Here is a 23,895-nt window from a genome sequence, read left to right as displayed (position 1 = left end):
TTGCAGTTTGTGAAACAAAGTTTTAAAAGGCCAATCTTTCTGAAAACTCTTGATTTTAGGCTGGGTGAAACAGTGATCAGCTGGACAGGGAAATGCCTCATCTAACATGAATCTCTTTCATTTTGCAAGGTGGATTCTTTTTTTTTTTTTGACTTAGATTCTGTCCCTTGGAGGCAAATGGCTGTAGATAATTCTAAAATGTTGTGCTAAATGTTGATATAAAAGGATAATTCCCTAACCACATGTATTTGATTATCCTGCAAGCCCATCAGCTAGAAACTGTCTGCTTTTATCCACCTTCATTTTTACCTTCTTAGCAGCCCTCTCCATAGCAACTAGAAATGTTTCTGGGCTGAAATAATCCTCTTCAGCTCCCAGTGCACAGTCAAGGAATTTTAAAACAGAGGACTTTGGGACCACAAAATGCTCGCCGAGATTTAAAGGCCCAGGGAGCTCAAGATAAATAACTATTTCTCCTTCTTGAGGTAAGTGCTGTGTTTAGAAAGGTTTGTTGTCACAGTCTCTCATCTTAAAACGCTAACGTAAGAGTCTGAAACTTTTTTTTTTTTAACCATAAAACTAGTCTCAGGATTTTCTTATTACCCCCAAGTGAATTACTGGCTCATCTCTGGCTCAGACAAGCGATGCTGAAAACATTTTGCACTCCTTAAATAATCGATTGGAGATTTTGTTTTCTCCATAGGTTCTGATTTACTCTGAGGACATTTCCCACCCCTTCAGACACTGTTGAGTCGTAGATTCATCATCCTTCTGGGGGCTTGAAGTTTTTCTAGGAAAGTTCATTTTCCAGAGTCTTGATTTCTACTAAGCTAAAAACTAACTAGTGTTTCCTGGATGTAACTTTTTTTTCTAGTACGTTGTCTTCTTCAAAGATTTCTAATTCAGTGCGATATTGGAGCTTCGTTAGAAGTCATTTTCTCTTTACTTTTCTTCACTGACTTCACAGAATTTGTTTAAGGTCCTGTGCCAGACATCGCCTGCAGACAGTAAACGCACCCTCTTCTGATCATCTGAGTAGTTAATGTAGGTACAGTTTGCTGGCCTCCGTCTTTGGCGTTACAAGCTACATCCGGACCCCCTGTTGCTGCCGCTGCAAGTCAGTTTAGCATCCCAGTTAGTGAGTCTGTTCAAACTCCGGTGCGTGTACAATAACTGAAGCCGTTGTTTTTTTCCCCTTACACCACAGGAATTCCTCCAGTTGTCAGTTCATCCCGCACGTAGCCTCCCACCCATTCCCCACCCCAGGCCACCTCAAGCCAAGGGAACAGTGGACATGTGCTTCTGGACAAACCTCTCAGTGCTGGTGGTGCTACTGTCCTACCCCCTCAGCCTTGTTTCCTCTGCGGAGACTGACAAAGTCCGCCCTCAGGATAGCAGCCACGCTGGGGGCCAAGGCCTGCTCCAAGTCCTGAGTGTCCTTTCTGCTGGTGACCGCCGGTCCCTCGATCATCCACAAAGCCTCATCAAAATCCTGTTCGAGAGGACTGGGTGTCCACAGAGAACAAATGGAATGCAAGAAGATTGCAAGCTGGTTAGTAAAGGGGGATCGGGTACTAGGAATCGCTCAGAAAGGAACAGTGGGTCACAAAGAAATCAGCGAAACGACGCACAAAGCTCATACGGAAGTGGCAAGTGCAGTGTGGGTTACAGCAACCCATCCACAAAGGGATGTTTTTTCCATTGGGAAAATACTGTTGAAGCTCTCAAGAGCCTCTCTGTTTCATCAGGGGTGCTGGGTTGCTGGCATGAATGCTCAGTCCTTCCTCCTTTCTGCTTTTCTGAGATCTTTTTTATTTTTACTCTGCTGTGCACGGGCACAGTGTTAGACAGAGGCTGTTGATCTTCCAGGAGGCAACCACAGCCTTGTGCTCTCCGCCTAACATTCAGTTCCGGAGTGTGCTCTCCTGGGTGCCAGTGGGTGTTTTCTCATCTTCTGTGTGGCAGGTAGTCAATGCCTTGATGACCACTAGTGGTGAGGTATCGGAGCTGCAGGAGAGAAAGGCAGCCTAGTGCACAGCCTTCCTACAACTTTCCTTCTCCTAACTATCAGCTGGACCCTACCATGTCTGCTCACCAGGATCATAGGTACTGCATTAAGGCTTCCTCCTCCCCAGACTGATCTTGACTTCCCTGGGTGTTTCTGTTGTGGTTGTTTTTAGTTTCCTTTCCTCGCTTTCTTCCTTTTTCTTTCTTTCCTTCTTCCCCCTCTCTCTTTTTCTCTCTCTCCTCCCTCCCTCTCTTTCTTTCTTTTTCTTTCCCCCTGTTTCCCTTTTAAACTTTTAGTTGATTCTTCCGGATTGATTAAACTTTAATTAAACTTTTAATTGATTCTTCATGCACCCCCATCCCACTCATCTCCCAGTCTCTTCATATCCCCCTCTGCACTTGCAACCCTCTCTAGGTCACTTTAGCATGAGATTGGTAGGGACTGATCATCCCTCCCCATTAGGAGGCTTGGGTGTCATGGGACGGGGTCCATCAGGCTGCCCTGTAGATGTGTGGGGTCCTCCAAGTCCTGCTGTGGAGGAGAGCTTGGGTCTTAAAACAATGGCAAACACAATCCCTCTTTTTCACCCTGTTTCAGACCAAAGACATTTTTAAGGAAAAACCTACAAATTCATAGATAAGTAAAAGCATAAGTAAGTAAAACAGAAACACACAACTGCTTCCAAAGTAAATTTTGGCTGGATTTCTCAATCCAACAGAGGAGTTCTAGGCTAAGGATGAGGTGATGGCATGCATTTCCTGGCTAAATGTTTTCTGGTTTTGCCTTTTTTGTGACAGAAATGGTCTTGCACAAATAGATTTTTTCCTCTGCTTTTTGTGGATGATAAATAATTCCCTAATTATTAAAACACCCAATGGGTCCCGGAGGAAATGTGTTATAACAGGCAGCTTGTCTGGGATGACATGAATAGATATAGATAGTAACAACAGATATCCCACTGGACATAACCAGGAGTCATATCTTATTAATGTCCTCTGAGAATCTGCCGCAGGGCCGTGTCCTGCTTTAATGACATGAAGTGCCTTATTAAGGCTGCTTGAATATTAGTTTTGCTGGGTGAATATAAACAGGCAAGACCGTTGCCATGTTTGGAGCTGAGGAGTGAGTGGTTTTTTAATGTTGTTTTTAGTGACGTTATCAAGGGTTTGGGCAGTTTGGCTTCCACTTGAATTGTATCTATTTCCTGGCTTAGAAATGCTCCTTCTAAGCATTGCTTATGGCTGTTCTTTCTCTTCCTTTGGGAAACCAAGGAGAAGAGAAGATGATAGGAGAGAGCTTGATCCTTCTGAATATTCCTTCTGTACGGAGCCCAAGACATGTTTTCCTGTGCTTCGTGAAAAGCTGGTGGAAAGAATCATCTACTTTCATAGATGTTTGAGTTCTGTCCCAAACTACAGGGTTTGGCTTGTTGTTGAGTCCATCAATTTAAGACGTACTGTTGACAGGTTGGGCTTGTGCTAGGTACTCTGTGGTAAGCCAGATGAGCAAGGGGTGGGTTTGTATCTCTCTGAGTCTGGGAAAAGAAGGGCTGGGGTAGTGCTACTGCATTTGTGAGGTGGAGGAGGAGGAGGAGGAGGAGGGGGAAAAATGTGAAATGGAATTAGAAAAATCAGCATGAGGTATCTGAGAACACTGGACATTACAAATAAATCCACTCACATTGTAGTCCTTCTAAATGAACAGTCTGGCCCCATCCTGTCTTTTGTTATTTTTTTTTTAAGTGTGAATAATTGGAATGTTTGCTTTTGTTTTTGTTTTTCAGTTTAGGGAATTTTACCTAGGGCTTTATGCATGTTAGACAAGAGCTCTGCCAGCTGCCCTGTATTCCCAGCCCCTACACGGAGTTTTACTGGATTAACAGAGTGATTAAGCAGAGTGCCACCCTGCCTCCATCTTAAGCTTAAAAGCCATTGTATAGAAAAAACAAACTAGGTTTATTCCTCTTTATGATTAAACTTCTGTTTCTCAAGGATTGGGCTATGCCCTCCTGTAGCCTTAACTACAAATAGTTCTGCCCTCGTTCCAGGAAACAGCCACCATGTTTTGGTTCAAAAAGTTGTTTACAGCATCTTGCAACTCTAGCTGTGCTTCAAAAGGCTGTATGACCACCTATGACCTTGGTATGACTACCTGTTGTTATGACTATCTCCTGCTCACTCATATGACTATGTCATGCTCACTTTGCCACCATGTTTTAGTTTCAGGAGGGACTAACTTGTTAGGCTTATGTTTTCCTTGTAACCCCACCTGTTTTGCCCACCAAATTCTCCATTTGGAAACTGCCTCGAGCTCTATAAAAGCCTTGTCTTCCTCACATCCATTGCTGACCTCTCAAACTCTGCCTCAGGGGAAGGCAATCCATGTACATGAACAAAGAAGCTTGCTTGAATTAATTGCATGCTGTAATTAATCTGGCTATGGCGATTTGGGTCAGTGGGTTTTTCTCCTCCCATCCTTGGGATTAACAGAAGTAACCCCCATAAAATAAACCCACTCATAGCAGGAATCAGGACCCTGCACAGATTCCTGGAGGGGAAATGTCTCTACTCTGGAAACTTCTAGCCATTGGAGCATATTAAACCTCTTTTCCCAATCCTTAATTAAATATAATGAGTCTCTATATCTCTATAGAATCTCTATAGAATCACATGGACACAGATGCATGTGATGGTTCGTGGAGCTCGGGATACCTGAAGTCCTTTATAGTCCCTAATCTTCAAGGCGCTGTATGATCCCTTTTTTGGGACTTTTAAACAGTGACTTTCCTCAGAAACCCCCTCCCATCTACCCCAGATGCTGTCCCCCTTCATTAAGTTAAAGTCCTAACTCTCATATGTTTAGGATTTTAACTGAGATCCTAAACAGTTTTAGGCAGTTTTCAGACCCTTTCAAGGCCACTGTCACTGTTCCAGTTCACAACTGGCCCCACCCCCAACTCACTTGCTCTAACTTTCATATATGTATCTGATTAATTTCTCTGAACTCACTTACATAGGAATGAGTTCTAATGCATCCTTGCTACCACCCAAACACCCTTCAAGTTCTTTGGCTAGAAAAGAAAGCAATATAATTTCCTTTTGATAAGGATACCTTATAAAGGTTTTAGAGATTTGAAAAAGGACATGAATGGTACAAATTTAAACATTGTGGGATTCTAAATTTCTAAAGTTTTTGTTGATAATAGCTATCTTTTCTTTTTAAAAATATTTTTCATCTGTATGGGTATTTTGTCTGCATATACGTCTGTCCATCCCATGTGTGCAATGCCCACAGATGCAGGTAGAGGATGTAAGATCCCCTAGGACTGGAGTTACAGTTGTGAGATGCCATGTGGTGCAGGGAATCCATCCAAACAGGTCCTCTGGAAGAATAGCCAGTGATCTTAACTGCTGAGGCATCTCTCCAGCTGTACAGCTTTCTTTTTTGTCAACATATATTATTTGTACAAAGAATGTCTCATAAGGACATTTTTATTTAAGTGTAACACATACTCTGGCCATATTTCCTCCCAGTACTCTTTCTTGCCTTGCCTCGTTATACCCACTACCCATTTTCTCTTTCCCTCAGAGACCTCCTCCACTTTAATGTCATCTTTGCATAAATACATAAATAACAGAAATAGATAGATGATAGCTAGAGAAACAGATAATTAGATGATAGATAGATGGTAGACAGAGGATAGATAAATAGATGATAGATAGATGGTAAATGATAGATAAATGATAGATGATAGATGATAAATGATAGATGATAGAGAGGTAAATAGATAGAAGTAGATAAATGATTGATATATGATTGTTAGAGGATAGATAGATGAATGAATGATAGAGATGACAGAGAGATAGATGATAGAGATAGATGATAGAGAGAAAGAGAAAAGCAACAAGATGCAGACATCATACTTACCAGTGCTGAAATTGTCGTAGTTCATTGTCTTTTTGGTGTGGAATAGAAAGCTCTCGTGCTGCTCTTTGTGGTCAGACTTCTCACCTGGCATAAGCAAAGCTGGATTATGCATTGTAAGAGTCAGTTTGAGTTGACTTCAGGGAGTGATGGATGGTTGCCACCACTGTGTAGGCCACTTAGCTTGTAAGGAAAGCCCTTGTGTGGAGTTCAATTAATTAAATTTTCCTCCAACTTCATTGCCTTATGAAGTCTTTAAAAATGAATTCTCTGAGTCTGTATTTTCTCCCTTTAGGCCCTATGCTTTCATTTGACAGGACCTACAGGGACAGTGGTGGATTCATCCTGAATGAGGCTCTTCTTCTCTAACAAAGAATCTTTCACTGGGGTGTGCGGCCTTGGATAGACTTTGATCCTTATGAGATGGCAATATTTGTAAAATTATGTTAAACATCCTCTCCCACACACAACTATGCCAACTGCTAAATACTTCATTCAGAAGACCAAATCTAGTGCTGATGAACTGAAGCTTTTCAGTTCCCCTCTCTGTTTCACCAGTTCTAGTTGTCAAGGGGACAAATTCTTATTTTGTAACTTCTTAGGCTTCCTATAGCTTCCTTCCCTCAAGGTATTGGCCTCTGTAGCTTCTCAAAGACTCAATTATAAAAATTCTGTTTTTTTTAAAGCTTATTTGGTTCATAGTTATATATTATTTAATTAAGCATACGAAAATTCAGACAAAAGTTAGTTAATTTTTATTTAGTGTGATTAAGTCTTCTCACACAGAACAAAGCACTTCAAGAATTGGCTCCAACTTTTTAAATTCAGAAAAAAAGTAACTTCCTCTTCCATATTGTATGCTTTGAGCTAAATATTTTTCTAGCATTAGCTAGATTACATTCTGAGGGACATCTGCATGTGTGAGGTACATAGCATGGTTTTGGGCCCAAAGTTGTCAGTAAATTGTAAGTAACACTTCTGTAGTATGGTTTCACAAGTTACTCAGTACACAGAATGGTTTTATCATGATACTTTCAACCCAGCTGTGTCTGTGTCTTGGTTTCAGCCCTATTATCAGCTACTAATGCATTCACTCTCTGTAGGAAGGGGCTACTTATGCAATACAAAAGAGTTGCTGTGGCTTCGGAGCAGAGTTCAATATCCACATTGAACACACGTCTTCACGTGAACTCTGTGTGTCTCCAGAAGCTGAGTTGGAGAGGAAGCAGGCTACAGTGTATGTGGCTTCAGGAAGGATACTTTCATGCTCTGCTTTAAAAAATAGCTGTGTTCAGCGTCTTCCTGATGTGTATGGCATGTCCCAGCTATTACCCAGCATGTCACACAGCAGTCATGGCATCAGACCCTCCCAGACTTACACTTCAGATGACACATTAAAGATCCTGGGTAATTATCCCCACAGTGGAGTGAACCTCCCTGAATCTTAAGGTAGACATTGCCCAGTGCTTCAGCCTGAGCTTGTTGCTAGGCTACAGAACTGCTTCCCAGATACTGAGACAATTGCCTAACTTTCCCTGAAGAATAGCTCTTCTCTTGCTGAGAAAACTTTCCAGCCACAATTCCTGTCTCCTCCCCACCTCCTTCATGTCCAATGATGTTACTTTGAGCTCATTATATCATGTGACCATCTCAAATTAGAGGATCTATGTCTCTCAGTGGCTTTTAAAACAATGCATCAGAGTGTAGGGTAGAAAAATCTTTCCATTAAGCCTTAAAGGGCTCTAAGACTAGATCAGAGACTTCAACAGAAAACAAGATGTTAACAGAAGAAAAGCATGTAAGTTTTATTTGTATTGATATTTTGTGTGGCAAAGGCAGCTACCTAAAAAGACAAGAATACCCCACAGAAGGAGGGCATATATACCATTTTAACAACAACAACAATGAGTTGTGGAGATATGACAAGAAGAAGAAAAAATGGCTTTGGGGAAGAGCATTGCGAGAACTCACTGGAAAACATACAAAGGAAAGTAATTGATAGCCGTCAGGTGTGACTTAGTAAAGTCTATACAGACTGATAGACTTGTATCAGTTCCCCGGGATAAGAATGTTCTGTTCTTGATATATAAAGGAGACTTTTGTGGTTGGAAATCTAATCTTCCCTTTTAGGAAGAAAGGGAGAGGGCAGAGGGCACACCCATATTTACTGCTTCCCATTTGCCTTTAATTCAGAATTGCCAATATGCCAAAGTGATATATTTGGGGGATGGTATGTTCTGATCCCCTTCGATGGGAACATCGGACAATTCTCCGAGGCGAGAATAGAAGAGGGAAGACAGTCACTGCAGTTTTAAGACACCCTAAACCCTAGGTTTGTGCCACATGCTGGAAACCTGACCAAATAAACACTTGTTCTTGTTGGGGAGAGACAAAATACACAGGTCAGGTCAACAAAAATAGTTTCATAATATATTGCTGTGCAGAAAATGCGATTCTAGAGATGTGCTGCCCAACACAGTAGCTATAGCTACGAGTGACTATTGAATAATTGATGTGTGACTTGTCTGAAGTGAGATATACTGGCAAATGTGCACTAGATTTCAAAGACTTGGACTTACGAATAGAAAATAAAATGTTTCATTAGTCATTTTTAGGTTTTCTGATTGCATACTTAAATAATTGTATCTTAAATTGTAAATTTCTTTAAAGTATTAAAATGAATCTGACCTGTTTATTTTCACTTTTTAAAAATTTATTTTTTATTAATTACAGTTTATTCACTTTATACCCCAGCTGTAGCCCCCTCCCTCATTCCCTCCTAATCTCACCTTCCCTCCCTCATCTCCTCCCGTGCCCCTCCCAAAGTCCACTGATAAGGGAGCCCTCCTTCTCTTCCCTCTGACCCTAGGCTATCAGGACTCATCAGGACTGGCTGCATTGTCTTCTTCTGTGGCCTGGTAAGGCTGCTCCACCCCTCAGAGGGAGGTGATCAAAGAGCCAGCCACTGAGTTCGTGTCAGAGACATCCCTGTTCCCCTTACTAGGGAACCCACATGGACACTGAGCTACCATGAGCTACATCTGTGCAGAGGTTCTAGGTTGGCTCCATGAATGGTTCTTGGTTGGAGTATCAGTCTCAGAAAAGACCCTTTTGCCCAGATTTTTTAGTTCTGTTGCTCTCCTTGTGGAGCTCCTGTTCCCTCCAGGTCTTTCATCTCCCTCTTCTTTCATAAGATTCCCTGCACTCTGCCCAAAGTTTGGCTATGAGTCTCAGCATCTGCTTTGATACCCTGCTGGGTAGAGTCTTTCAGAGGCCCTCTGTGGTAGGCTCCTGTCCTGTTCCCTGTTTTCTCCTTCTTCTGATGCCCGTCCCATTTGCCTTCTTGAATGAGGATTGGTCATCTTACCCAGGGTCCTCCTTCTTGCTTAGCTTCTTTAGGTGTACAGATTGTAATATGTTTATCCTATATTATATTTCTAATATCCACTTATAAGTGAGTATGTACCACATGTATTTTTCTGCTTCTGGGATAACTCACTCAGGATGATCTTCGAATGTGGCTGTCTAAAAGATTTTAAAGTATGTGTTTTGCATGCTAATTTTATAAAACAACTTTTTGAGGGACAATATAGATTGAAAGCCTTGGGGAAGTCCTCCCTAAGAGAATGGCATTTTATTTTTTTGTTTTATATGTTTGAGACAGGGCTTCTCTGTGTCAAACAGACAGTCTTGGAACTTGCTTTGTAAAACAATCTGGCTTCAAATTCATAGAGATCTACCTGTCTCTGCCTCCTGAGAACTGAGATTAAAGGCATGCACTATCACATCTGGGTAACATTTTAAGAGTGACATTTCAAGACCTGAAAAATGAGGGCAACAAAGAAACTTTTAAGACATTGAAAAGAACTTGTTGAAACTTCAGAGAAACAAAATCACAAAAAGAGAAGTTTAGGGAGATTGTGGAGAAAGAATAAGATGAGGCAGAAGAAATAGCATTGCCAAGAGTCAGACCAAGGAGAAAATTGTAGAGTTTGGATTGTATGCTATGTTAAATAGGACATCATTTTAAAACCCAAGGAGTTGGGTGGGCTTTATGCAAAAAAGCACATCAACATCTTGGGGACAGAGAGGTCACTTTTAGGAAAAGGGATCCCCAGGAGGAGATGACAGTCTAATAAAAGTCTCACCTGACTCCCTCTTTGATGACTGTAGCTCCCAGAACTGACTTTCCCTGTACTCATAAGCTATAAGCAGTTGAAAACTCAGTGGATAATGCTTTGGAGTTCTGAGCAAAGCTTAGCTTTATCTTCTTTCACCCTTACTTTCCCCCACAGTGTCTGGAGCCAGATGCTCTGTTACTCACAGCTGGTGGAGATTTGGAGGATGAGCTTAGAGAGGAGGTGGTCGAGAGAGTTTCCCTCCTCCTCCTCTATTACATCATTCACCAGGAAGAGATCTGTTCCTCAAAGCTCAACATGAGCAACAGAGAGTATGCATTTTACCTGCATAGCCTCCTCGGCCTCAGGCAGGATGAAGACTCCTACTTTCTTTCACAGAACGAGACTGATGACATCTTGGCTTTTACCAGGAAGTACTTTGGCACATCTGGTAGCCAGGTAAGAGTTAATGAACTGCTGAGGTGTAGGGTTGACCTTACTTTTGCTGTTTTACTCATTTCTAGGACATAAGTGAACTTCTAAGAAAGATAGGTATTTCTGGTTTCAACTACAGGATAGTAAGTGACATATTTAAAATTCTGAGTGGAAATGAAATGACTAAGTGGAGGATGACTTTTAGCCAGAAGCTGGGTGGGTGGATGGGTAGGCAGGCCAGGTGACAGGTCAGCTCTCATCTCCTGATACCCAATGACTTAAAGCTTTTGATCCATAGCCAAGAGATGAACTGTAGTGGTGGAAGACTTGGGTCTAGTTGTCTTGGTTTCTGGCCAGGGAAGAAGGCAGAAACAGATTAAGAGACGAGTTCATCATTAGTGACTTCATTAATAAAAAAGCTTGCAAAAGCATTATTTGCAATAATAAGCCCCAAACAGCAGCCCCTCTGCTGGTTAGCACTTTGTGTCCATGCTCGTGTTTCTCCTTTCCTGCCAGCTCCTACTCTCAGGAAATGGGCACCTGGTCTTCTGCTGCCTTACTATTCTAGGAATGCTGGCCTTTCAAGGAAGCTTTTGCTTCCTGGTTTACAATGGGAAGTTTCAGCAGACAAAGGTATCTGCAGTAAAGTTTATTCTTCTCATCATATACAACTGGGGAGATGGCTCGATGGGTGAATGCTTGGAGCGCAAGCATGGACACCTGCATTTGGATCTCTAGCACCTAGGCAAAAGCCAGGTGCTTTCATCACTCCTTTAACCTCTGGGGTTGGAGGCAAACAGGCAGATATTTGGGACTTTCAGTCAGCCAATCTATCCAAAATGGCAAGTTGTGGATTCAGTGACAGACAGTGTCTCAAAAAATAGAAGAGGATTACTGACATCGAACCGTGGTCTCCACATGGGCACACCACATACATATTTGCACACATATGCACACACGACACACACATGTACACACTCATCATCATCATCATCATCATCATCATCATCATCATCATCATCATCATCACTGATACTGGGGAATGAACCCAAGGCTTTGTGCATGCTAGGTAAGCACTCTACCACTGAGCCTACACCCTCTGCTTCATAAATCTTGAGTCGTATTTCCAGAAGAGTTCTTTGAGAATCCATACCACAGTTTGAAGGAGTGTGAACATTCATGAAACAATGGCTAAGAATGTATTTTTATCTTTCGAATTATTCCTTGATTTGTAAAAAACAAAAACAAAAACAAAAACAAAACAAAACAAAACAAAAAACAACAAACTTAATCCTTAGTATCAGTTCTGTCAAGAGCCAAAGCTCTCTGCTGCCCTGTTCTGGCTTACCAACTAGGAAGCACCCCTTTATATTTTGCAAATGTGGTTAACATCTCTTCTTATTGGTATAAAAGGAAGAGCATATTACTAAACATCTTGCAAAGATCTGTATGGAATCTCTATTCCTGTGAATATCAACTTTTGGCCCAGTTGTTCCTGTTTTAGAAAATGATTCCTTCATGGAATTCAATTTTTGAATAAAAATGTATTCTTATATGTGACATCTTCATTGCAATTTCTCTGTGATGTAAGATTGGCTTGAATAATCCACTAGGATTTTAGGCATCTTGCCTGTTTACTGCCTTTCAATGCAGATTAAATAGAAATGGAAATCTAGTACTTAAAGGCAGATGGTGAGTAGCAGTGGGCTTCTGCGTATGCCCCCACACGGTCAATGTTCAGCCTTTGCAGTGTTTGTTAAATCAAACATTTTTAAAGAATAAAATATCAGGACACAGAAAACTACTTTTTACATCTAGTTAACAAGAAGTAAACTACTGTTATGAGCCTTGTCTAGGCTTTAGGACAGTGATCTTCCAGAGATAGCAATAAATGTGACTCCTAGATGGTTCCTAGAGCCCATCTACCCACAATTACCTAGGTTGTCAGTCAATCCAGACTTGGCAGAAGGCTGTTGACATCTCTCTGCAGGCCACTGTTTTGTCATAGACAGCATAGGAGTTACCCATCAGCCTTTGTCAGCTCTTAAAATGCACAGGACTTGGCTTCCATAGGTCAGGACCCCAGTAGCCATTCTAGATGGTTCTCAACCAACTTCTAGGAGAAGCAGTTTTATATCTTCGTGTCCTCATCCAGTCACACTCCAAGACCAGAATATAAATACCACCCGCTCCTTCACTCTTATTCATAAGTATTTATGCTTCATTGTCTTTAATCAATCCCCAGTGCCCTCACATCTTTCTTGATGTGTTCTAGTCTATGGTAAGCATCCTTGGATTTGACCACAGCTTATTCTAGCCACGTCTGTTCCCAGAGGTAGGTATTGAATGTACTCTAAGGACTTCTTGGGTCAAAACAATGGCTGAAGACTCTATTCTCAGCAGATCCTTGTGACTATATGTTTGTTTTTTTTTTTTTTTTCACAGTCTTTTCAAAAACTTTACATCATTGTGAGGGTCATGCTGTTATAACTCAACTGGCTCCTTTCTCTCATAGGACTTTTCAAAACTCATCAAAAATGTATAAAAACACTGCTGGGGGTGTAGCCCAGAGTAAAACACTTGCTAGGCTCACATGGGCTCCTAATTTCCGCCCCTGATTCCCGCTGCAGTTGAGAATAGACTCCTGTCAAGCTCACCAGTAGACCTCAGAGAGAATAACTCCAAAAGGCTGTCTTATTCCTTTTCCAATGTCACAGGAATTGAATGTTGACATGATAACCTATGCTTATATTCTCTTTTGATGAACCAACTCACTCCAATTCATTGATATTGGGCTTGTCATTGTATACAGCCGTAGCAGGTAAACATGATCAATAATAGGATTTAAGGCAAAATTCTACCTTGTTGGGTGGAATGAATTTAATCAGGAAAAATGAGTACACACATAAAAAAGGCTACATGTGTTATGTTCTGTAAAAGTTCAGGGACCATATACTCCCTGTAGTGAGTACACACTGAGCTGGGGATTCACAGTGGATGTCGTGGTAAATATTGTGTCTCAGTTGCTTTTCTGTTACTGTGACAAAAATACTTTGACAAGGTCATCTTAAGGAAGGATAGATGTATTTTTGGCTCATAGTTAAAGAACAGTCCACCAAGGCAGGGAAGTCAAGACTGTAGGAGCCTAAACACTTAGTCGGTCACACTGAATGAAAATGAAGACAGCAGTGAATATTTGTAATCAGCCTGCCTTCTCCTTTTTAGACAGCCCAGAATCCCAGCCCCAGGCAATGATGCTACCTAAAGGGTCTTTCTACCTCAGTGAATCTCATCAAGACAATCTCCCGTAGGCATGGTTAGAAACCCTTCTTCCAGGTGATGGAAAACGTCATCATTAAGATTAATCATCATAGGTTAACAGTGCACCACCAGAGGTAGTATGCAGAGCTGAAAGTCAGTCTACAAGAGTCCTTGAATCTGGGAAGAAATTCACCAAGGGAAAGAATGCAAGCTGTAAGAGCAGGGGATCCACTTCGAAAAGTGTATCTTCAAGACAGTCACAAGGAAAGGTCAGCCCTGGGAGGATGGGATTAGATTTGGACAGTCAGATGTCTCTGTTATAGAGGTCTTTCTGGGATAGTAGAATGATGAGCACCATACCTACAGACCAATCTTTTAGATGAACAATTCCTCATGCATTGGAGGAGATCTTTGAGAAGACTTATTTAATGAAAATCCAGAAGCTAACATTTACATTTCCCCTTTGATTTTGGTTATAGTGTATGGAGACAAAGGTGCTACAGAGGAAATCTGGCATCCAGGGCAGCCATGGTGCTGATGAAAAGACGCTTCCTCAGCTGGCCGCAACCATCATTGCTCTGTCACTCCAAGGGCTTTGTCTGGGGAGAAGAGATGTGCCGTCCCCAGATGACTTTACAGAGTACACTTTCAGTTTTTTCAACAGTACCAGTGCCCTCCACCTATCTGGTAAGGTTGTTTTTCATGATGTTCATTATTTCTAAGTCACACCTGTCTGATTTAATTGTGCCAGAAAACAAAGAGTAGAGCAATTTGTTGACTGAATTTATTCAGGTCTGTCTTAACCACTCTTTTCTCTTGGCATGTAATGAGAGAACACAGATGGCCTTTCAGGGCAGCGGTCTATCGGCTGATGACACATAAGCATGAACTTGGCCCATTTTTGTTGGGGTAGAAATTGTGGATATGGAGTCAAATGGACAGATTTTAAAACCTGTCTTGAGAACTAGCCAAAGGCTTCCTTATTTCATGCATACCATTGGACTTGATTGGGATGACCGAGCAGTATAGAATGATGAAATGGTATTCAAATTGGTTCAAGAAGCTCTGAGGCAGCTTGGACATAAGCATAATAGTAAGCCATTTATGTTTAAGCAGAAGCAACTTGTGTGTTATTCATATGTTTTATTTCCAAAAACCAACACTTAGAGACTCTGAGATGAAATGTGATGGTAGGAAGGAAATATGAATACTCATTTTGTATGTTTCATTGCATTTAATAAGGAAAATGGCTTGAAAGTTAAGTATCTGAAATAAATTGAAAGTTCTAATATCTGAATCCAAGTGTCTGTAGGAAGATTATACTTTTAATATTACCAGTATCAACCAAAAGTAATCACTTTTCAGTATTGGAGAATATTGGATTACATTTCTCTAAGTCTTAAGAATATTTTTATTTTTTAATGAATCAGGGTCCAGATAAGATAAAAAAAAAAAGAAGAGCTAAGAAGATAGATCAGTGATAAAGTGCTTTCTGTAAAAACATGAGAAGTTGAATTGAAATCCAGTATCTAAATAAAGCCACACACGGTAGGAATTTTTCTATGCATGATAGGCAGCCAGAGAAGAATGTACCGGAAGCTCATGGGCGAGAGCTCATGTAGCCTGGCATACATAGTGGGAACAAGAGACACTGTCTCAACTGGAGAGTGAGTAATTGTACATAGACAATTACAACTAAAATCCATAAAATGTAAGACGTTAGTAGGTTTCTCATTTCCTTTACAAGTGGGGTATGCCTCCACCTCCATTTTGCCTATTTTATCACAAATTCTTTTGTTGGGGGAGTAGTGGGGTGTTTGCCCTATGGATTGCTGACTGCACTTAGAGTTACCATGAACTTCCATGTCATGCATCTCCTGTGTGCTGGCTGGATGTGGAGATTTGATTCATTTTTAGTTATTTATGGAGGAGCACCACTTGATGGCTGATTCTCTTTTGTATGAGGTTTATAAGTTTTTGGTAATTGTCTAAATTGATTATTTGAAGCTTATAAAATGATAATCTAATGCTCTTATTCTGGCTTTCCCTCTGCTCTCTGGTCCTTTCAATCTCCATTGAAAGAATTCAGAGGAGTAAAACATAGTATACAAGACACACACAGTGCAATTTAGAGTAGAGGAAGGAAGTACTGTCTGGTGATGACAGTAGACAGAAGACCAAGGGGCCATTGTGAGCAGAGCAACCACTGGGTGTGAGTAGATGATGGCCAGAAACCACTGTGCCAACCTATAATGTAAGTGGATTTTATATTGGTAATAAAGACTGAGATAGATAGCTCTCCTGAAGGGTGTTTTTCTGTCTGAGTGATTGGAAGGCCAATTTGGATTGACCCTGACAGGAGGGGTCAGGGGTCAATCCTTGTGCTCTTTATCAGAATGCTTCCTGCCAGGTGGCTAACTTAGGAGCTTTGGAGTTTGTAGAAACAGGTTTAGGTAGTAATCAATTCGTGACATTTTGGGAAGATTGGAATGTCAACTTTTCTCCCAGACCCAGAGAGATGCCTCCTTGTCTTCCGTGTTGGAGCAGAGTCTCTCGCTGAGACCCAGCGTTCACTCAGCTAATCTCCCTCACTATCGTGCTCTGGGAGTCTCTATCTCTGCCTTTGAGTACTGGGTTTATACACGGGCTACCATACCTGTTCGCACATTCTCGGGTACTGGGAACCTGACCATTAGTCTTTGTGCTTGCAATGTCCTCTCCTCAGCTCTTTGCTGAAGTTCTTAAAGGAAGCTAATAAAGCATTTTCAAAATTTTCTTGTATTGTTTGTTGATTATAATTAACATTACTTAATTGTGGAACCTAAAGAAAACATTGTGCATGCATACTTCTATGTGTGTCTATATAAATTCTTGGAGAAAGATGCCATTTATAACACATTATAACTAATAAGATATCTTTCAACTTCATTATGTCTGTATGTGTGTTTTTATAAAGTATTTTATTATTTGCATGACACAGGTCTTTAGATACCTCTTTTTACACCTATATTTAGGCAGCTCACTTTCTTCCTGGCCTTCTTAAAGCAGGTTTCCTTTTATTGTGTCTTCTAAACGACGTTTGCATATGTGAGAGCGACTTTTGTACATTAAGTTTATAATCTGCTCCATGAAAATTGTTTTTGCATTGTTTTTCTGAAGAGTTTCATATATACATATAATACATGAAATGATATATATATATATGATACACACATACATATATGTATGTATCATGTCCAAACAAGTACAGCATTGCCTCCTTCCACTTCCTGCAACTTTGTTTGCTCTCTCATCTGCCAGCTTTGGTTAATAATTGCAATAGAATGTTAAAGAGTATTATGGGCCACTTGTCCTGTGGTCCTGAGATTGAAAGAAAAGACAGCAGTAGTTTATCATTAAATTTATTTATATTTATAAACACATTTATAGAGTCTCTTACATTAACCCACAGTTTCATACTTTAAAAGCTCTTCATTTTCTATAATAAATTTGAACAAACTGAAAATTTTACCCAAAAGAAAATTCAGGTCATTTTTTCCAGCCTGAAGAATTTCATTCTGGGAATGACAAGATGGCTCAGTGGTAAGTAGGACTTTATGCTTTTTCAGAAGACCGGAGTTCTGTTCTTCACATCCATATCAGAAGGTTTGCAACTTGCTTGAAACTCCAGCTCCAGGGTACTTCCTGCCCTTTTCTTGCTTGAAACTCCAGCTCCAGGGAACTTCCTGCCCTTTTCTGGCCACTATAGGCAACTGCACACCCATACACACACTCATGCTCACTTAGACATGCATATACAGAAATAAAAATAAAACAAACCTTTTATAAAAAGCATATAATTCCATGTTCCATGTACTATATGTCTACTAGCAAAGAATTTTCTCATTTAGTATTTACCAATTCATTCTGAGGGTTTTTTTCTTTTTTGTTAGGTGTAAAATCATTGATTAACAACTGTTTCTTTCTATTCTGTGAATGCAGCATCCTATTATTTTTTTTGGCTTTCATTGTTCAGATGGGAAGTCAGCCATCATCTGTCACACATTGATGAATCACTTTAGCTATTGCTTCAAGACTTTGTTTTGAATTTTAACCAGCTTGACAATGAGGTGTCTGGACTTGGATATTTTCTTCTTTAATCTTCTTGGTATTTGGTAAGCTTCCTGAGCATGCTAATGAAGATCTTATAACTTGAGAAGCTTTTGGATTGTTTTCAGTAGTTTTTACCTTAACATTTGCCCTCTCTTTCTGTGGCTACCAATCCATGTAAGTCAATAATAACTATTGTTTGCTAGGTCTCTGAAATTTATTCCAATTCTTTTTTATTTTCTCTATTCTTCAGGAAGGATTGTTTTTTGTTACTCAATTGAAATTATCAGTGATTTTTACCTTCTGCTCTCTCACATTATCATTGAATGTTTTTTGTAATTATTTTACAGTTTTATCTCAACATTATAGAATATCTGCTGGAAACTTTATGTAGCTTTTATCTTTTGAAAATTGCTTTTGTGTAATCTATTACTATTTTCACTTTAATTATTTAAATATTCTTTTGTTTAGTTCATTAAGCATACTATTTGCTAACTCCCTTGAGGACTTTGGGTATGAAACCCAACACGTATGAATATTCAGAAATGTAGTCATTGATTTTTGTTTTTCCTGAACATGGGTCGCATATTTCCAATAATCTGAAAAGCTCATAGTATTTTGTTGTCATTTAAAATTGATTACTTATAATAAAATTACTTAATAGTTTTATAGAAATGGTTATACTGTTTAGGAAAATTACATTTTACTTAAGAATAATGCCATATAAAATGCTTATTTTATTTTGTTGTCTTCTATATCAATTATTTCTAACAGCTGAATTAAGGTATTGAGTATCATCAGCTGCAGAATTAAAAACAAGATCTAGTACACTTCTCTAATCTTAGCCTACTTTCACTTAATTTCTTTTTTGCATATACATCTAAAAGGAAAACATTTTGATTTATTTATATACATTAAGGAAATGTAGAATCTGCCGAGGATGTAAGGTGCTGTAAGGGAATATATCTGAAGAAGAGGGCATTTCTATTTCACATTTTAAAATTGGATTTTAATTTTAGTTATTTTATGTATATGCATGTGTGAGTGCATGAATATGTTTATGTGTATATGTGTGTACACACAATTGTGCCACAGTTTACAAGTAAAGGTCAGAGGAAACCTTTCTAGACTTGCTTCTCTCTTTCTATCACTTGGGACCGAGGAATCAAACTGAATCATCAAGCTTGGCAACAAATGCCTTTCCCGTGGAGCCATTTCCCTCTCCCCTTCATTATATATATTTTTTTAACAAATAAAATACATGTCTCAATAAAATGTATGTCCACTGACACTCACTTTTATTATTTCTAGGGTAGAAAATCGTATAAAACAAGAAATACTTGTTTATCACCCAAGTTTAACCAAGGTCTTTTGAGGGAATCAGCACCCCAGTTGAAATGCAAATACTCTTTTGTTGTTGTTATTCCGCTTGGACCATTTTCAGTAGAATTAAGTTTACCTTGTAAAAAGTTTGTATATGGCCATGGAAATTGTGACTACTCTAAATGTCTAGTCTATGTGATAACAGATTTTATATGAAATTTCTAGAACTAGAGCAACTTCTGAACATACTCTCTACCAGAAGGGTCTGTGCCAAAAAGGATATCCTCCATCAACACCAAACGAAACAAACTATGACAGTACGTGGCGCGGGAGACCTTCAGACACCTACTGCAATGGACAAAGAGTACAGTGAGCATTCTGTTTCCTGGGATCAGGTACTAATACTTTTATTTTTAATGTTATCATTCTATTTTGTTGAAGAAAGCTAAAAGGTCTATCAGAATTATCACACTTGTGGAGATAATTGTGGATTTTCTCAAAGTATTCTATCTCTCTGTGGTATGTTTATAATTTTCTTTTTCTGTAAGTGGACTTCTACACCCATAGAAACAGGTCCAAAATATTTAGGGCTTCTTTTAGGTCCATACTAAATATATGAATAAGGAATTTAGGAAAGCTACACTAAGCATTTAGTATGGGCCAGCACCACCTTGACATGAAGAATGCCACATCAGATGAAGACAGGCCTTGACCTCAAGAATCATACAGATAAGTGGAGGAGTTAAACACAAGTAGCAATATTGATAAGCAGGAACCTTAAATTTAATGTAGAGTAGGTAGAGATTCCTTCGTGCTTTGACTAACAGAAGAGCATTTGTGTAATAGATTATCCTTTCAAATAGTTCTGGGGATTAAACCTGGTCTTTTGTAAGCACACTCTCATTGAACTATATCCTTAGCCATTTAAAATTTTTATTTTTTTAAACATGTGTGTGCATGCATGTTTGTGTTTGCACATGTGTACCATGTATGTAGAGGCCAGAGGGGGTAGTGGAGTCTTTCTGATTGCCACCTTATATATTGAGGCGGGGTCTTCCCCTTGAATCCAGAGCTCACCAATTCTGCTAGTCTAGCAAGCCAGCTCGATCTAGGACTCCCTTGTCTGTACTTGCAGGACACTGAGGGAATAGGCAGGTTGCCAGATCTGCTCAGGTTTTGCATGTGTTCTGGGGATCCAAACTCAGATCCTCCCATTTCCCTGCTAATCATTTAACATGGTGGGCTGTCTCCCCAACCCCTAACTTTCCTCTTGAGACAGAGTCTCTCTAATTTCCCAGTCTGGTCTGAATTCTCTGTCTAGCCCAGAAAAGCCTTGCACTTGAAAGATTCCTGCCTCAGCCTCTGCGGTAGCTTGGATCAAAAGCTTTGCTGCTCTTTGTAGTGACATTCTATGGTCATCTCAGAAGCAAATGCACTCTTCAGACACATATTTCACTGTTTCACAACAGTCTTGACAAGTCCATTAGGAAACAAAGTCCCCTAATCTCAAGAAACCCAGCATTGCTCAAACTTCTATGGTAGAATCCTTTTCTGCATAGTTCATTAAAATGTTCAGAAGTTAGTGTTCCATGGTAATGGCTCACACTTACTTTCTATGAGTTGGGCATGGTGATATATTATCTCATTCGTATGAAAGCTATTGTGTAAGGCATAGAGCAGTAAGTGCCTAATTTTGCAGACACAGAATGTGTGCATAGCTTGGTTAACAGCATATTCGTTGTTCTTTATTCTACTGCTGTTTAGAAAATGTTCAAATCAGTTAATTATTTTATTTGTATCTTTAACAAGCAGCCTATTGTGGAACAGTACACACACACCGCTGGCGCATGACTATGCACATGTGCATGAGTGCGCCCCCCCGTACCCCCACACGTGCGTGCATGCACACACGTGTGTACACACTTGATGTCAGAGGACAACCTGAAGGATTCGGAATTCAGTTCCCTCCTTCCATCGTGTGGGTCTCAGGAATTGAACTTAGACCTTCAGCTTTGGTGGGAAGCACCTTTACTCACTGAGCTACTTGGTCAGCTCCACAACTGGTATTTTAAAACACAAAAGTTCTTTAGATGTCCCCGACATTCCTGGAAGTTGCGCAACAGATAAAGAATGCATTCTTGTGGTGCAGCACACATTCTTGCTGTTATGTCTTTGAAAAAATAATTTTCTGGGCTATGGATGTCTCTCAGCCACAGATCACTTACTTATATGTGTGAGGCCCGGAATTCAATCACCATCACCCCTCCCCCGCAACACACATACTCACCTTAATTTCTATTACCTCTGCTATGTATAAAACCTATTAGACTTGACTCTTTCAAAACATGTTTATGGTATTTACCCAAAGGTGACAAGCATTTACCTCCAATTTAATTTTTTCTCATCCCCATTGAATGAAAATGGCACCTATAGGCTCATAGGGAGTGCATTATTAAGAAGCCTGGCCTTGTTGAAGGAATTGTGTCACTGGGGAGGGTGGGCTTTGAGGCTTCAAGCCCAGTATCACTCTCTCTTTCTGTTGTTTTTGGATCTGGTTGTAGAATGCTCAGCTACCCCTCCAGCACCATTTCTTTCTGTCTGTATGTCACTATGCTTCCCTCTATGATGATAATGGACTAAACCTCTGAAATTGTAAACAAGCCTCTATTATTTCCTTTATAAGAGTTGCCATGGTCATGGTGTCTCTTCATAGCAATGGAACATTGGCTAAGGCACCATTAAAAGTACTTCAGTATCATTGTAACACAGCACTGTTCCTCCACCAGGACAACTGCCATCTTCGCAAGACCAGATGTATTTCCTTACAAAAGGTCATCAAAGCTATTGATCATTACTGTTGGCATTCTCACATAGAAAGAGAGAGTGTGGAGAGTCATTGGATCCTCACCTGAGTACCCAGCCACTCCTCCCTGATATTTGTATGCAATGTTGCCCTAACTGGATGTGTTCTGCAGGCTTTTGGGAAGGGGCTAGAACAGATAGGTGGGAAAGGCTAGGAAAGGGGGCTCCATTTACGTATGTGTGGGACAGTCATCATCCAGGCTGGGTACAGACTTACCTGGAGGTTGCTTTTGTGTCAACCACCCTCTTGCCCAGAAGATTCATGAATGTTCCACAAGTAATCCCAACTAGACCTGTTGGTTGATCCCCCACAAGGACCTATGATAGACTAGAACTTTGGTTTGTCAGTAGGACTTTAGAAGGAGGGGGAAGGACATTGCTTAGTCTTTCTACCTCAGGGAGAAAAATTCTCAAAATAATTTTTTAGAAAAGAATATATTTACCCTATGGAAACCCCATTTTCATATAGAACAAAGGCTCTTAACATTTAAAGATTACTGAAGGCTCACATTTTTTAAGAACATTAATAATCATGGTCTCTAATGACTATGCAAAAATATTTATAAGTATTCTTCTGTGTCTAAGCATGACAGTTTTCTTTTCATGTGTGATTCTTGATTGAGTCCCTCACAATGTGCAACAGGTCTAAGGACCCTTTCTGTGCTACCAATAACAGAGAAAGTTCTCCAAGTCATCTCATCCCAGATCAGAGCATCAGTGTCACATGTCACCAGGTGTGGGCTGGGACACTAGCACTTGTGGTCACACTCGTGATCCTAGCACTCAGGAGGTGGGAGCACGAGGACTAACAGCTGAAGACTATGTAAGGAGACCTCATTTCAAAAAAAAATATTAATACCTAGAATCTAGTAAACGAGAAGCACTGAGAGTAGCTCTCTTGGTGGTATCTTTTAATAAGAATGGTTCTCAAAAACAAAGACTAGCCATGACTGCTTTGTAATACATTGAAATCTTCCTTAGATGTCTGGTGATGTCCATGCAAATGTAAGAATATATGGAATTTTTATGTGAAAAAAGAAAGGCATTCTAAGGATGATTTACCAGCTAAATTGCCATTCTCTTTTTCTTCTTTATGAAGCTATTTATATTTAAAATTATACAGCTATTAATTACTCAGCATTAAAGCATTTATGTTTATGGTTTCGGGAGAAATTTAAAATAACAAGTGAAGCTGGGATCGCGGAAGCTTAGACTAGCCTACCCTTCCTCTTTGAGGTGGTTTTTCTAACACCAGAAGCTCTTCAGTCAGTCTTTTGACAGTGTGTTGGAGAAAGCTGCATGACATTTGGTTCTTGATCCTTTCACTAACCGTAGATTTTCAAATCGGGATCCTCATTATAGAGGAGCCATATTGAAAGCATGTTCTTAACGTCCCTGTGTTTCCATTGGTAGTTTTAGTGCCGAGGCAATTCTCGTTTTATCAGTGCCAAATGGTACAAAGAATAATGCCCTGGGTTTAAGGGTGTGTTGAAGCTTTTCAGAAAAGAAATCTTTCATAACTCTTTGCCTCTGTGTTTCTGTTGCTGCTTATCTTGCTTCTTCTTTACAGTGCTGAGGATCCACTGCGGTGGTTTGAATGACAATGACTCCCAGAGGCTCATATGTTTGGGTTCTTGATCCTGAGTTGGTAGAACTATTTGGGGATGATAAGGAGGTGTGGCCTTGTTGGAGGAGGTGTACCACTGGAGGTGGGCAAATGCACTCAATGTACATGTGTCCACACATTTGAACACAAATGCATTCACATATGTGTAAGTATGCCTATGTAACATGAAAAAACACAATAAAACTGTGGAGAAACTAGGCAAAGTCAGTAAAAAATAACAATTATTTTCACTTTTTTTTGTAGAGAAT

At 40.0% G+C, this 23,895-nt stretch overlaps 1 protein-coding gene across 7 annotated transcripts in view; it reads left to right on the top strand.

The window, feature by feature from the left end:
- The first annotated feature begins 335 nt into the window (after window positions 1–335).
- Window positions 336–23,895, top strand: part of Slc39a12 (solute carrier family 39 member 12) — a 102,787-nt gene continuing 79,227 nt past the window's right edge. For all 7 annotated transcript variants that reach the window (XM_060372277.1, XM_060372281.1, XM_060372279.1 and 4 more), the window contains exons 1-5: window positions 336–485; window positions 1,208–1,552; window positions 10,228–10,509; window positions 14,226–14,433; window positions 19,384–19,553. In XM_060372277.1, the coding sequence (XP_060228260.1) occupies window positions 1,295–1,552; window positions 10,228–10,509; window positions 14,226–14,433; window positions 19,384–19,553 (918 nt within the window). In that variant the 5' untranslated portion in view covers window positions 336–485; window positions 1,208–1,294. The remainder of the gene's footprint in view (window positions 486–1,207; window positions 1,553–10,227; window positions 10,510–14,225; window positions 14,434–19,383; window positions 19,554–23,895) is intronic.

This window comes from Meriones unguiculatus, chromosome 19 (assembly GCF_030254825.1).
Source record: "Meriones unguiculatus strain TT.TT164.6M chromosome 19, Bangor_MerUng_6.1, whole genome shotgun sequence".
NCBI classification, from domain to species: Eukaryota; Metazoa; Chordata; class Mammalia; order Rodentia; family Muridae; genus Meriones; species Meriones unguiculatus.
Note: the sequence above shows the minus strand (reverse complement) of the source record. Positions and strands in the feature narration are given on the sequence as shown.